The sequence below is a fragment of the Cricetulus griseus genome (genome assembly GCF_003668045.3).
Source record: "Cricetulus griseus strain 17A/GY chromosome 1 unlocalized genomic scaffold, alternate assembly CriGri-PICRH-1.0 chr1_1, whole genome shotgun sequence".
Taxonomy (NCBI): Eukaryota; Metazoa; Chordata; class Mammalia; order Rodentia; family Cricetidae; genus Cricetulus; species Cricetulus griseus.
The window spans coordinates 138,245,755-138,262,564 of NW_023276807.1; the positions used below are offsets into that span (position 1 = coordinate 138,245,755).

The 16,810-nt window shown below is 35.8% G+C and overlaps 1 protein-coding gene across 10 annotated transcripts in view; it reads right to left on the reverse strand.

Moving 5' to 3' along the window:
• The window catches only part of Gabra4 (gamma-aminobutyric acid type A receptor subunit alpha4), a 68,992-nt gene that overhangs the window by 48,304 nt on the left and 3,878 nt on the right, over positions 1–16,810 (reverse strand). For 8 of the 10 annotated variants that reach the window (XM_035452782.1, XM_035452781.1, XM_027390837.2 and 5 more), the window contains exons 3-6: positions 6,743–6,810; positions 5,550–5,770; positions 5,304–5,386; positions 2,503–2,646 (exon numbers count right to left, since the gene is read on the reverse strand). The exons of 1 other annotated variant lie outside the window; for it this stretch is intronic. In XM_035452782.1, coding sequence (XP_035308673.1) covers positions 2,503–2,646; positions 5,304–5,386; positions 5,550–5,770; positions 6,743–6,810 — 516 coding nt within the window. The remainder of the gene's footprint in view (positions 1–2,502; positions 2,647–5,303; positions 5,387–5,549; positions 5,771–6,742; positions 6,811–16,810) is intronic. One more of the 10 variants, XM_035452783.1, reaches the window with a different exon arrangement.

The window sequence follows — 16,810 nt, forward strand, 5'->3', positions numbered from 1 at the left end:
AGTGAAAAAAGAGGCCCTAAATTTGAAGAATGTGAACAGGTATATGGAGGGTTTTGGAGGGAGAAAAGGCATAGGAGAAACGTTTTAATTATGACCTCAAAAATGAAAGCTTAAAAAAATACATCAGAGTTTGGGGGAGAGAAACAGTGCCAGCAATTTCATAACAAGGTGTTTGGATTTATACAAAGCAGTTTCAAATGAGGAGACTAAAATATTTCACAATGAACACTCTCGTGATTTGATGTCAACTTTTAAGAATTAAAGTCTTCTCACTTCTTGTCACTTGCTTCTCATTATTAAATCACTTTTTGAGGTATAAAGCATGTTTAAAATCCTGCCCATATTTAATGTATACACTATTTGACTAGTTTGGAGGTTACATATTCATCAAGAAAAGTGGCAGGCCACAGCCTGTCATAGAAGATCCATCACCCACAAGCTTCTTGGCAACATCTTGCTTATTGTATTTTTGTGATAGAAACATCTGAAATCCATCCTCTTTGCAAACTGTCAACAGCATACAACAGGTGGTCAGTAACTCCCTGGGATTACGTATTTTGCAATGCTGAAATTGTGAGCTATGGGCCTAGGAATTAGTATCTCTCCTTAATCCCTGCCAAAGTCTGGAAAGCATCATTCCTCTTCAGATCAGTGCATTATCAATACATTCCTTAAAACAACAAAAAGCACTCTTCCTCATTTCACTCCATTGTTCAAGATCTTGCAATAACTATTCCGATTTTTGTTTTGTTTGCTTTCCTAATACAGTGACATCCAGGGCCTGTTAAGAATGTTTACAGAACTCAGAGTGTCTATGAATTTGGGGCCTTGACATTTAATAGCTGCATGAGCTAGGCAAGTTACTTAAGTACATTATATTTACATACTCCTCATTAGAAAAATAAAGATGGTAACAATACCATCTCCATAGTGTTTTTATGAGAAGTCAATACAAGAAAGGAATTGTGAATGATCCCTGTGAGACAGTAACTGCTGACTATATTTTAACTTTGTCTAAATACCGTTTTAAAAAAAAACAAAAAAAAAAAAAAAGAAAAAACAACCACACACTGTGCCTGGCACAATGGCACACTTCCAATTCCAGCACTCTGGAGGATGAGGATGAATACATTCCATTGTAAGGCTATCCTGGGCTACATAGCAAGCATCAAGTCATCCTGGGCTATATGAGATCCTGTATCAAAAATAGTAGTGGGGAGTCACATATTGAAACATAACCTCCCATGTAGTAATATTAGGGACTGGTCTTTGATAGGTGATTAGTATATGAAGGTGGAGTAGGCAAGGCAAGCATTAGCATTTGTATAAAACAATCTACCTTGGAAATCCTTCCCTGTAGGTGTGTGTCCCAATGTGAGGACTCTTAGAGACAGGACTATTCCATGCACCAGGTACCAAGTTCTCAGCAAATACTGAGTCTGCTGACACCCTAAGGTTGATCCAGATCTCAGGCTCGAAAAGCAAGTCTGTTCTTTATATAAATACCCAATTCATGATATTTTGGTATAGCAGTAAAAGTGCACTAAGATAAATATCATTAATGTATTCTTGATAAAAATGTGTATGGAAGAGACACCATTTTGGAATGAGCTATAAGTGACCAATTTTCTCATTAGATGTGATAGAAGCTAAATCGTAAGATTATTTCTATTCATATTTCAAAATCCAAGAATCACCAGTATAGCTACCCATCCATTTGTATGGCAATTTTAATGTATACTCTAAATATACTTTGCAGGCATGCTTTAGATTTTGCTTTCACTTTGGAACAAAGAGCAGAAATGACACCACAAAATTGGGTAATATTAAAACTTTTGAAAAGCACCACAAAATAGGGGCCAGAATTTTTCTTCATATTTTGTTGAAAAAGTTTTTAATATATTTAATTATTGGCTTTTGTTTCTATGTAAGAAAAGTCTATTCATTTCTCCTGTCTCAAGAACTCAGAATTTATTTTAAACTGAAGTAAAGTTATAAATATATCAGCTCTACTTCTGAGGGTGGGGAATCCCCCGAAAACACTGAATATTTCAATGAAAAGGATAGGACAAAACTCCATTGCTGATGCCAAGTAATACATTGACTTTTGCCACTAAAAATCTCACTGGGAGGAAGCTGGGGAGATATCTTAGTTGGTAAAGTTCTTCCCATAAAAGCATAAAGACCTAAGTTGAAACCACATTAAAATAAAAAAAAGCATCATGAAGTAGTCCAGGCTTGTAATCTCAGAATGGAGGAAGCAGAGATTGGAGAACCCTGTGGCTCAAGGACCTGACTGCCTTGCTTTCTCAACAAACTCCAGGACAGTGAAAGACCAAAGAATATGATGAATGGACCCTGAAAAATGACCCCCTTTGACTGGTCATGTCCCCACACACATGTCTGCATGCACACATGCATACACACACGTGTGAGAACAAAAAGAGCACGCCTATAAAGACACGGGGGGGGGGGCAGTGAGATATGTGCATGCAATCTCACCTGTAATAGATTTGATAGTTTCACTTGATACAGTCTGCCCAATGAGGTCATATTGAACCAAGCTAGAAGACTCCTTGGGCACCTCCACTGACTTCTCAGGGCCTTTGGTCCAGGTATAGATCATCTCACTCTTGGGATATGCATCTTAATAAGAGAAAAGAGTATGCTTACAGTCAGGACTCCTCTTTTGTGAATCTTAAAAATCAACATTTAATGTGACAAATGTTCAACATCAATAAAAGGGGAAACAATACTCATTGTGTCACTTTAAACATGTTCATAACTTAGAAAACCAAGATACTAAACAAATTATAGGTTTTATTGTTTTTATTTCAAAAGATGGAACAGGGTGAAGAATGAAACTGAAACACAAAAAGGTACATTTGTATCAGTGCAGGTGGTCATACTGCCATTCCAACAAGGCAGGCAGCTTGAAAAGCAGACAGTCCAAACCTCCTAAGCAGCTGTGAGACTCCTAATTCTTTCACCTCTTTTCTATCCTTACTTGAGCAATCCCATATAGCTCTTCCATCTAGAAATGTACCAGATGCTGCCTCTGGTAACACATAACTAAAGCAAATTCTCCATGTGATGGAGCAATCCAGGGGTCACCTGCTTTAGACTTTGCCTCTGGCCAATGCCCATGCCATTTGGAAACCATTCTGCAGGATTCTGACTATGCCTATGTAGTCTGCAAAGCTCACCAGGGAATTACACAGCAGTTCCAGTACCTTTAGAAGCTAGCAATTAGGACACTTTCCCTTCTATCTTCAAAGAAACCTCCCCAGTGGCAATTTGAGTACATTTTCTGTTATTCCTTGTTCACTGCAAATGGAGACCAGCTGCTTGCTTACCACTCTACCCAGAACAGATAGCTTGGCTCATGCACAAATAAGTTCAAAAGAACCGGAATGAATTATGTGTCATCCTCCCCTACAAATATCCCTAAAATGTCTGGAACGCAGGAGGTCCCTGGTGAACTTGTTTAATCCTACTAAAGGAGTCCATACCCAGAGAGGTTTTCCTTATAGATGACCTTGGAAAACACACTAGTAGGTTTGAGTTATCATCCAACATTACACAGTTTCATGTCAGCATTTATCTCTGAAACTGTATTCACAGTGTTATATATTTAAACTCTTGCATGCTATATTCTTATTCATGTCATTTTTTAACATGAAGATTCATCTCTTCGATAACCTATGTTAATAGAAAAAAACATTTCTTGCACTGTCTTTCATATTGTTCTTATTTTAAGTATAATTTAATAGTTATTTTTGATTTCCAAAAAATAATAAGAATTAATTTACTCAGCAAAAGCTCCTTGTTGGTATAGTATGGTATAGGTAAACCAAAATACTTTCCAAAAATGTGATTCCTTTTTTTAAATTTTAAAACAATCTTTTCTCATTTTAGATACCAATCCCAGTTCCCACTCCCTCCCGTCCTCCTGCTCCTCCCACCTTACCCATCCCCCCCAACACAAACTGCTTGAACTGGCTTTTTGGTGCCCATTCTCTTTGGAGTCGTTCCTTATTCACATATAAAGCCTGAGATAGCAGCAACTTAGCTCTTGTCACTCTAAGAGTGCTTCAAAGGAGAGCCAGAGAGGTCTTAGGAAGAGAAGACTTTCTCAGATGAAAACTATCTTTTATAAAATTCAAATTATTGCAGTAAAAATGTAATTTTAACTCTGCCCCAGTATTCTTCTGTGTATTATTTTGTTTGTATCTTGTCTTATTAAATCGTTGGTCAGGGAGAGAATGACTTTCTCTAATCTCAAGTTAGCCCACTGAGTATTGTGATTATGAGGGTTATAAAAAGAATGGTGACTGCCGATTCTCATTAAGTCAAGCAATGAGCAATGAGAACAGCAGGCACTGGTTTCACAATCAGTGAAACGAAGAGTCTGAAGCAATAGTAAAAGCCAACATCTATTTTTGGGAGATTCTGATTGAATTGAATGTTGGAAGCAGACCTCACAAGAGCAATCACATTTTGTTGCCATCTCAGAGAAAGGAGCCTGAAGAGAGGAGCCTCACATCCTTTACTACCCACTCATGTGTTCCTCTTGCCTTCATCTCTGCTAAATTTTCCAAACATGTCTATTTCACATTTGCTCCTTTCGTGTGGGCTAGTCTAACCAACTGCCATCTTTGATTGCTTGAAAACAGCAGGCACCAGCTCTTCCATGCTTCCACTCCAGCCTCTCTTCTGCCCATTTCCACAGAAAAAAGATGTCAAACAAGGCCATGTCCCTGTGTTAAAACTTTCAATACCTTCCCTAGCTTTCCAATGGAATTACACTCCTTATTGTAGCCAGCAATAGGTTGGTCACTAAATTCTCTCATACCCCACCTCAACTAAACACTTATGACAGTTCAGCTGTTATCACTAACCGTGATATTTTAACTAGAGTTATTTCAGGAAATATTTTTTACCTTTTCCCAAGCCACCTTTAAAGCATTTCTGCTGAAATTGTTAAACCATACCCCCTTCACAGTGCACTTTCTATGTGGCACCTCTGATACAGACCAACTATTTCTAAATCTCTAAGCTGCACAAGTGTCCGTGGGCTTATTTTTTATTACTCAGTCTTCTATAGCCATCAGTAAAAATGGGACTTTGTTTGGGGTATCACATTGTCCTTTAAAAAGTAATAATTTAAATAATTAAAACTGGCACATTTTTTTCTCAAAGATAAGGGTTTAAATGCTAGATAACTGAAATTGTACAAATATATAATTATGAGCTTGAAGAAGATAATCAGAAATTTGAACAATACTTTTAATGTCACTTACAACTCCCAAATTTCAAAGGGCAGGCATGACCATCCATAGGGAAATCCACCAGTCTCATGGGACACTCCGCACTGATGGTGAGTCTATCATGGAAAAATGCAAGTAAGTAAAATTAACCCCCTTTTAAACAATATTACCAATTATGATGGAGAGATAGAAAGCAAGGAGGAGGAGAAGGAGGGGGAAAGTGGAGAAGAGAGACATTGTGAATAAGGAATTTTAAAAAGAGAAAGAAAACTCCATTACCTCATTGTGTATAAAATAGTGCCATTTCTCATAATTCTAAAAAGCTTATTTGGAGCTGTCATGTTATGTGAGACAGATTTCTTTCCATTCCTGAAGAAAGTATCAGGGGTCCAAACTTTGGTGACCATCATATTGTTCAACCTCAAAATTTCAATGGGTCCATCATATTTTAGTCTTTTGTCAATCCACGTCTGTCTGAAGAACACATCCATTGTATATTCCTGGGGAAGTTGGTTTGTGACATAGTCAAATCATAGGTGACCAAATCCATATATATGCAAAAAGGATTAAGTTCTAACCTCACCCAATCATAAAAGACTACACCAATGGAAATTAATGGAAGCAGAGATGATCTTAAATCCACAGAATAAAGTGATTCAGAGCAAATATGCACTGCAAAGTCCATCTTGACCCCCTTGAGCTTCTGCCTTACTGAGAAGTAAATCACCATATTCGTTAGTCACTGAGGACTAATTACTGTAACTAATTACTGTAACTAAATAAAAGCTGCCAACACCAGGTAATTTTGGCTGTACATTACTTTATATAAAAGAGCAATATCAGTTAATATGTAACATGTATCACTACATAATTGATCATAAATTATAGGCATTTCTTTAAGATGAAGCCAATTTTTTTAAAAAGACAAATTTTGTTTTCAAAAGTGTGTTAAAAATTATCTAAAGAACCCAGGGCTTCAAACCATTAGGAGTCTCATGTCAAGAAAACTGTAGAGTCTTCATTATGTTTATCAAGTGTATTTAATATAGGAGAGCATAGCTGAAGGCATGAAGACTTCCTGGCAAATGTTGGCCCTCTTGACCTCCTTATGCATGAGAGGGAAGGGTAGAATCAAAGAGTGGGAAGCAAGCAACTGAGCCAGTGAGGAAACAAAAAGGCTGTTAGAAATATAATGTCATGTACACCCATTAATTCACTCATTTCCTTCTCCTCAGTAGTTTCCTTAGAAGGCCTTGCTGTGGGAGTAGTACAGGAAAGACCTCTCTGCTGAGAAAGATTCCAAGTCAATAAATACTAATGATAGCTCTTGGATACAAATGGAATATTGTGCTCTTTGGAGTCTTCTAAGTTTAATCAATCATTGGCTTTGTGCGATTGATGGTATAATAAATAATAATTGACTTATTTCTGGCTTATTTTCTTCAAACCTCTGAAGTTTCTCAGATACCTACCATTTCAACATCAGAAACAGGTCCAAAACTGGTGACATATATGTCAGTTTTCACTTCTGTAACAGGACCTAGTAAGTATGAAGTAAATAGGTATGAAAAAATAATTACCAACATTACAGCCTTAGAGGAGTAGAGAATTAATAAATGAACACAGATATGAAATGTCATGTTTTTACATGCATCTTAAACTTTCAGTGAGATAACGAATCTCTCAAAAAGAAAAGTGTAAAGTTCAGTTTAGGGTACATCCAAATCAAGCCAAAAGTAAAAAACAGAGAAAGAAAGCAGTGTTTGCTAAGCAGGCAAATGGACACACCAATTACTTACCAAGAACCTGTTTCTACAAAGATTCACCATCCCTGGCCACTGTGATAACAGGCAGTGCAGGCATACACAAGCTTTTAGCCTTAGTGGTATTTATTTTTTTTTCTTTTGAGTCCATCATCTGATTGGCCTCTAAAAAGAAGTCTCTAAAAAGAAGTGAGCTATTCAGAGGACAAAGCAGCAGGGTGCAGGAGTGAAGAGGACTGAAGCTGAAAGGAGTGGGTCTTTGGGGAGTTGAGGATACTTGTAAACAATTTCCAAAACAATTACTGTCGCCTTTAACAATAGGAATATCATCCACTGGTGATTGGGATCCAAGACAAGGTATTCTGTCAGTTACAACCATTCATGCTTTACCACCTGTTGGCTGTGTGATCTTCAGCAAGTTACTTAACCGCTTGCTTGATTGCAGCACCCACACCTGTCTCACAGAATTTTTATAGCAATCAAATGGAATGCTGAGCACAGTGGCTCCTTCATGAAAAAGCTCATTCCGTGTTAGTTTCCCTCAGCTGCTACTGAGATTCTCCACTGTCCAAATGAATCTTGATCATGAGTAAGCAAGTAAGTGAACGTTTAGACCAGAGGGAAAGGTAGGGGCATTATGCCAGTATTGTTGAAACAGAAAACAGGCAAAAAAATACTGACACTCTCCAGGTTTAGCAATATGCTTTAAAGCTGGCAATTTTCATAGTTCAGAGTTAACTCATAACCCTTCCTAGTTGAACAACTTTAGTCCAGTAATACATCTTCAAATGCAAAGATTTTAACAAGTATTAAATGTATTAGCTGTAAATCACTTTCTAAGGACATAATATCTTCATAATGTGTTCAGTTGTGACAGTAGTTTTCATAGGTAATTCAGCATTTTACCACTCATAAAAATATAAAAATTGAGCCAGGAGGTAGTGGGCACGCCTTTAATCCCAGCACTCAGGAGGCACAGAGTGGCAGATCTCTGTGAGTTCAAGGCCAGCCTGGTCTACTCAGCGAGCTCGAGCTCGAAGACAGCCTCCAAAGCTACAGAGAAACCTGTCTCGAAAAGAACCCCCCCAAAATTATATATATATAATATATAATAATATTAATATATATATATAGATATATATATATATAATATATTATATAGTTGCCCCCCAACACTGTTTCCTTAAATGATGGTTTATAATGCTGCAATGGTCTTAGGCTACATACTCTATAACTGGATACAATAGCATGTGCTATTAAAATAGAATATCACTTGGATGAAGGTTGGGAAATTGGATTTATGTCAAAAATGGCAAAGTGCAATTGGTGTCACTTAAGTCTCTAAGTCTGAATTCGGCCTCAAGGAAATGAATTTAAACATTTCTCCCTGATTACTGGGCCACTCAAAGATGGACACAATGAGGAAGAATGAGAAAGTATTTGTGGAATAAGTGTCCTAAGAAACATGGATTTTGGAAACATAATAAGAACAAAATTATAGCATAAGCTTTTGTTTTTACAACGTATAAATGCACCTCTTTCAAAGGGTAGAAGTTAATCAAATTTGGGGTTGAATGAGAAACTAGAATCAACAACAAATGGTAATAATAAGCTCATTAAAACCAAATTTGTCCAGAAATAAGTAATTCAGGAAGCAAATACTTCTTAACTTTTTGAACTCTAGGAGACAGAAATTTTACAAAAAATGGCTGGAAACCACTGCCATTTCCTTAGCAACAATTCGAAAGGTATCAGAAAGCAGAAATGCTGTCATTACCAGTGAGGGCTCAGGGAGATAAGCTTATGTAAACAACTAGGGTTGATAGTGTCCTAACAAATAAGCTATTTTACCAGATTCTTGGTAAAGCAAAAATTATTTTGAAGACAGATTTAATATAGTGTTGCTCAAAAGTTATAGTAGAATGACCTGGATAAATTGTTTAAGTAACACTCTTGAGCAAATCTTCAGATCTGTTCACTTAGTAGGAACAAGGTTGGACCCAAGGATTTGCAGTTTTCTAGAAAGTTCCAAAATCAAACTGCCCAATTTACTGTTGTTTACCAACATCCACTAAAGCCATTTTTATATATATTCACAATGGTTTTCACTGAAATACTGATACTATAGGTGTGTCAAGAGCATGAGTGTGATGAGGATGTGCAGAAGAAGCATGGGAACAATATTTTTTCTTATTAATATACTGTAAACTGTGTGAGCCTATGCTAATTCTGTGGCTATAATATCCCATGATGACAAAATACTTTCCAAAATTCTTATCTACCTAAATTCTACTACTTTTGCAATAGTTCCAAAATACTGTACTATGTTCAGAATTATAATCTCAGTCTTTGTGTATTACATTATCTTGCATTTGCTTATAAGATTACACTGCACTTCAAGATTGAGTGAGATTCTAAATGCACCTGACTAGTAAAGGGATTTTTTAGGACATCCATTCAATAAATATTTACATGAGCACCAGCTACATGTCAGTTTCTAGAGGAGTTCCTGCCTCAAGTAGTCACCATAATACTAGAAGAGTCAGAAAATAAACAGCAAAGAAACAAATGAAATGACAGATATTATTTCAAAATGGAGTGCATGCAGGTAGGAAAAGAAGAGGCTGCAAAAGCAATTTCAGGGTTATGTTCATCACTGCTTCCTCAGAGCATGACTTTCAAACTAGTCTGGAACATATATGTGAAATGGAAGAGCTGGAACAACGGCATGTGACAAAGGGTGACAATGGGAATAGATCTTCCTGTTTTCCAGGACAAGAAAAGAGACCAGTGAGACAAAGCAAAAGAGGACATTGATAAGAAATTGAAGCCACAAAGAGAAATAAGACCTGGGTACCATGGACAGAGCATTCACCTACTACCGAGCCCCCATTTTTTAATGGTATCTTTTAAGTAGCACGTTTATAACATATGCTACAGTGAATACTGTTTAAACAATAAGCAATGGGACTTGCAGAATGACAGCAAATGACCCAGAGATGGAAAAGAAGATTGCTGTGGACTACATTATATTTCCCTCACATTTACATGTTGAATTCCTAATTCGCAGTACCTTCTAATGACTATTTTTAGAGATGATGCTCTAAAAATGTAATTGCATTAAAATGAGATCCTTTTAATGGTACTCAATCCAATATGAGTGATTGATGGCTTTACCAAAAGAAGAGATTAAAACACAGAAATGCACTGAGAGAGATCTATATACAGACACAGAGGAGACTCCTTCTCTAGGCCAACAAACCAAGCTTACTGATGTCCTGATAGCTCAGATCTGTAAAAAAAAAAAAAAAAAAAAAAAACTTATCTCTGTTGTTTAAGCTACTATCATGTAGTACTTTGTTAAGGAAGCTCTGCAAAAAATGAGCACATAAGAGCATTTTCCTTATATTTTCGGACCCTGAGTTTTTTTCTTTGATACTAAATTTAGCTCTGACATGAATGTAAGCTGCAGTAAGGAGTTTGTCTTGTACCCCATAAATACTGACACACCCTCAAAGCCTTGAAGTAAGGAAAGATATGACTGAATTATATTAAAAACCACACAGGCTCTTATATGGGAAATAAGTGAGACGTGGCAAAAATTAGAAAGAGTCTTATAAGAGGTGATGGAACCAGAGTATGGAATGGAAATAGAAAGTGAAGAAATTCAATGGCATGTATTGTGTACAATAGCTTGTAGTAGATGGTTTTTTGAACCAAGGTAGAATGAGCAAAAAATAATTATTATATATTTAAGCTCTAGTTTTATGCCAGACAAGATACTACATTCATTCCATATGACATTTCATCTTTATCACACCCTTAGAAGGTGTTATGATCACTATCATGAGAATTTTGTATATTTGGGAACTGGGTTCACAGAAACTGAGGCAGAATTCTAACTCTTCCTCTCTGCCTCCAAGATGTGTTTTAGTTTCACTATAATATGATGTCATAAAATAATTAGCCAGTTGTCATCTAGCTAAGTATGGAATTTTATCACACTATCTTGATTGTGCATTCTGGTATACCTACATTCTCTTTGTTCAACAATCAGTTCTAAATTATATTCTTGTGGGTCTTTGTGTCTTTCTTCAGAGTCTGGGAATCTGTGTTTTCATTGTTAGCAGTTGAGATGAAAATCCAGTCCTTTTAAGAACCAAACTAGCACAGTGCTTTGTAAATATGAGGTTTGACTAATTGTTTCATTGTGTTTCTAATATCATCAGTCATGATTTTCCAATGCTTCCCAGAATTCTTTAAATGTAAGACTGATGTGCTACATAAGTTAAGCTAAGAATATTTCCCAATTAAAGCAGAAACTATCTAATTTATATTTGTATTCTCACATAGAACCAATCTGTCACCTGGAATGCAATAGGTCTCTGATAAATCACTTGTCAATGAATAATGGTAGTTATGTAATTAAGAATATTTCTTAAAGATACTACTTCTAATGCTACTGTTTAGAATGTTCAAGTCAACCTTGCAAAGTTTATAATTGCATAGAAACTAGAGAATTTGAGCTTGGAAAGATTTCTTCCCACAACTGTAGATATATTTGGGGAGTTTCAAAGACACATTTATTTATTTATTTATTTATTTATTTATTTATTTATTTATTTATTTACCTATTTATTTATACAAGAATCCTATTTCTTTGGTAATGGGAAATTTTAAAATTATTTTCTAAAAATCTTTCTATGATTTTTGATCCTGAGAATCTGTTAGGCAGAGTGAACTTCATCAAGAGCCAATCATGCAGCACTGTTAATATTATGTTCATGGAAATGGTCCTATCCAACTTGCTGGAAGGCAATTAAGAAACTATCATATAATCCTCCACTGTTCATTCAACAGTCACAGAACCGGTTAAAGGACATCAATTCCTAATTTTATCTCCAATAATGGTATACAATTTTCTGTCATATCATAAAATAAAAAGCTGTTTGACTGATCTGAGAACTAGTCAATCCTAGTTCTCCATATTGTCTCCCCAGCTATTCTCCTTGGGAAACATCCCTGCTTTTCAATTATCAATGTTATGCACAAGCCTACATCTTACAAAATGCCAGTTTGTCCAAAACCAAAGATACTTCAAGAAATTAGACATACATCAACAACAGTATAATTCTCAAGGAAATTATGAAGAGATTTCTAATTATTTGATATCAGCAAGTTGTAAAAGAGTATTACATTTACTGGCTATTAAACAAAGACAACAAATACCAAGCTCAGAATTCTAGAACCTTCTTTGTCATAGAAGACATTCAAAATTAGTATCTTCTACATTTTATGATCCTTCCATCAATATTCTCTTACTTGATAAACAGTAAAAGTCTTCAATAACAGAAGCAAAAAGCTCAATACAGTATGAATAAAACATGAAAACGAGAAATTTATAAAATAAAATCCCTGCAGCCAATAAAGATTTTAAAAGACTTGCAGTGATACGAGAATATTATGGAAACAATAAATATTAAAATTCTCTCAAAATAAAATGCCATTTCAAACACTCCCATGCATGCGCATGTGCACGAACACACACAAATACACACACAGAGAGAGAGAGAGAGAGAGAGAGAGAGAGAGAGAGAGAGAGAGACTTTCCTGCTGTTAAAGTGTATGTGGATCCAGAATTTATGTTCATTGTAAAAGGGAGTTTAATTTTGTAAACTCACCATGGAAAAACAGTTTGGCATTATATCTTCAAGCTGAACTCCTACTTACACTAAGATCCAGAAAAATCCACTCCTTGATATATATGCAAAAGAAACTCTTGCACATTTACAGCAGGAAATTTGGGCCAGAATATTCACAGCAATACAATCTGGGAAACAAGCAAAAACCTACTGCCAACAGAGCAGACGAATGAACCGGTTCTTATGCAATGCGAACATCACATAACAAGCAAAGGAAGGATCAACAGCACTATGCAACAAAAAGAATGCATCTTATCAATGCATCATTAAGTTTAATGCATAGCAAAAGCTTATATACAGCAAGTTAAAGACAATTAAACTGTTTTAAATGTACTTTAAAAAATAAGGATAACCTAAAACACCCATGAGAGAAAAGGTATGGGATAAAACAATGGAATAATCTGGAGGGGAGAAGATAAAGAAGAGGAGAGGACTGAAGAAATGTATAGCAAACTTCAAGTTTATATTAGGGTCTGCTCCTTGGATTGGGTGCTGGGAATTGCTATGGTTATTATATTTATGAATGGGTAGACAAAAATAAGGTTATATGTGGCTTATAGTGGAAATAAATTATTTAAAAACATCATCTTTTGTACACAAGGAGTCTTAAAAAGCATATATTAAAAAAGGCCTTGAATATAAAGCAGAATATTTAATGATATGCAAATGTGAGCTAAAAGGTTTTTATATAAAATCAGAAGCCCCACTGAAACTTTACCTAAACCCACAACAGTTTACTAATATCCTGTTATTTATATTTGACATGCTGTGTTTCAGGACTTACCAAGTGTATTTGGATGTCTTCATTCCAAAGAAAATTTAATTATCTGACCGCACTAATATGCTTGTTTTCTTATAAACTTGTGTAAAGTGATCTTTTTTCTATACACCAGTTCTCTCCATTGCAATATATATCTATGCAGCACCAAATCATTACCAACAGTACACAAACAATTTATGATATTTCTAATCTCAAAAATATTTATTTCCATATATTCCAAATATGTATTTCCACATTCCTTAAAAATATCCTTTCCATATTTAAATTTCTGGAAAAAATCAGTACACACTGCTCCAAATCTTCCTTCCTGTGCCTTCCATCCGCTGCTGTATTCTGATTCACTGAAATTTTTGTTTATACCATGAGTTTCCCCCTAGGAAACTCATTGTTCTCACTAACTTTTAAAACTATGTTATGTCTCCCATTTTTAAACAAAGTTATATTTCATGAAACACATTAATATCTTATGTTTAATGTTTAGCCTGCATTCCCAAAGTGATGTCTTTTGCCAACAATAACTATAAAAACTATTATTTCAAAAAATGATCATTTGGTTCTGCATCCTCCATTTCTTTATCCATTTGTATAAATGCCTCCAACTAAACAACTCCCCTCTCTCTTCTTCCTCCCCTGCCCACCTACAAAACTGTTTTTGCCTAAATTATCTATGCCATGCATACCACTAAATGTAGTGGCCAATTTAAGCCCATGTCTGTATTTACCTGTTTTTTGGAAACTATCATAAGCTCTCTTATTCTCCCACTATCATATCACAGAATACACTTTCTCAGACTTCCTAGGGAGAAACATGCCTAATAACATTGGAGGCCTCAGAGCTCAGAGATCAGTATTTGTGCCTTTTCTCTACTGCCTTTAATCTCTTAGATTCTCTTTGGTCTTAAGACTTCAAATACATATGTGTTGACATACCCACTATCCCTGAATTCCAAGCTCCTCTCTATTTGGTATCTAGAAACCATGAGTTTATCATATACACAGGCAAATCATTCATCTATGCCTCTATAGGTCTTCTACTATCACCCTGACAAAGGTATTACTTTTGGATATCTAAGCCAAACTTTACTCAGCCTCATTTCTTCCATTTGTCACAAACCTGCATTATAACTGTCATCCTTCATCTAAATAAACAAAATATAGGAACAAGACAACCAAGTCTCAGAAACTGGCAGATTATTCTGATACTTGCTTGGACAAAGTGTTAATCATCTCCTGCCTGATTGAGAGTGAAAAACCCCAAACCATCTCTGCTTCTTTCTGTTCTCAACACAACATTCCTAGTGAGCCTTTTAAGAGCCAACCCAGGATCCTTGATATAATTGCCTCCTGTCTTTATCTGGTCTGACTCAGAATAAAAGAAAAGTCTACAAGCATGCTTAGCAATCTTTATACAACCTCTTCTTTGCTCTTGCCTCTTCTTCCTCAGCACTGTCATCTGCACTGCAAGAGCCCCGACTTCCAGCCTTTACAGAATTGCACCTAGATTTCCTGCTCACCAGAAGAGCCCACCCCAAATGTATCTTACAGTCTTATCCCTCTGTGATCAATGTTCAGGGATCACCTTCCCTAACTGTGTAGTTAAAACAATGTCCCGCATGCTTTATGTTCATTGACATCAGACACACTGAATAGTTCACTTGTTTTGTGGCTTAATTTCCTGCCTCTTCTACTAGCAAGTGAGCATGGGAGGAAAACTTGGACAGTCCCCCATAAGTTAAAACACTACATTTGTTCAGTTTCTCAGAATAGAAATCATGGAGCTATTTTTACTTTCCTTGATCATTCATATTAAATATATCATCATTTTTGTTGAATTAAAATCCCCAAAATATCTTCTCTGTCATTTACATCCATTCTTCCTACATCTACATCATTACATGCAGCCAGCCATCTACTTATAGAGAGGAATGACAACAATAAAGCCTGAAACACAAATGCTTTATTGTATGTCTCATGTTTTCCTCTATTTCTAAACCTTTATTTACATATCAAGCAGACAGGTCCTTTCACAGCCTAGGCTGTGGTAAGTCAATGCCTTACCTAAAGAACTCCAGTGACATTCAAATTTGGTAAGAGAATCATTCAGGCCCTGTTATAGAAAGGCCTTTAATACCCTGGCTTCTGCTTATATCCCAACCCAATATGCTAATATTCCTGGTCTTACTTTAGAACAAGAAGTGTACCAGAAACCTTTCATTCTCAAAATCATACCAATCTATTGTCCACTTTTTCACATTTTATTTGCTTACTTGTTGAGTTGTTGGTGGTTTGTTTGCCCAACAGTAACTTTTCTCTTTACTCCTTACCCCTTCCCTCCTGGCACCCTTTGCTATCAACTTGACTTTCTCTGCCATCATTTCCATACAGACTAGATTCCTCTCCCAGTTTATTTTCTCTCATGATACTACTCAATTGTCTCACGGTGTTATAATTTACTCATTTTTATCTTTGCTCCTCCTATCTATTTTGCTTAGTTAGGAGTAAAGTAAATGAGGGCCAATTTTGGTTCCAAATCCTGTTATAGGAACCACATGTTACTCCTTTTATGTAACTCTGTATTTGCACACTGGTATAACAAAGGATTTAATGAATGACTCTGGAAATGAAGTTTTATCTTTCTGTTCCTCTATTTGAAATATTCATCCAATCTATCGTTATTAATTACAGTTTGACATTCAATTAATAAAACTGGTGCATGACATGGGAATTTTCAGACTGAGATACAGACCATCTGAAAATATCACTGTCAGGGAAAGACACCATGTTCACCTAAGTGAATATCAGTTTCCATGTTTTCTTCTCTATGTTAAATATTATTAAAAGTTTGTGATAAAAATATCTTATTTTTCTCTTGTGGGTGTTGTAACTACTTATTTAACCTTAATCAAATAGCAAGATGTATTCAGAACAACCTGACTGTTAATAAACAGTATTATGCAAGGAAGCCCCAGAAATGGACATATCCAACAGCTGTATGACTAAAGATTTAAAGATTTGGTATGAGTTGTGACTTCATCAATTATTAGTTTCAGTTATTTTGAACAACTCAATAGAACTTCTCCCATGTCTAGCAGAGGGATGATGCCTGCCCTGAACTTCTGTTTCTGTAATAATCTTATTTAGTACCATACATGAAAATATTTTTAAGATCACAAAGACCTCCAGTAATATGAAGTTCTATGACACTAGGGAGTAATCTTGCAAAATCAGTGACAGTCTTTTGTTTCCATATCAGAAAGATTATGGAAGATGATCTAAAGCAACCACCTATATTAA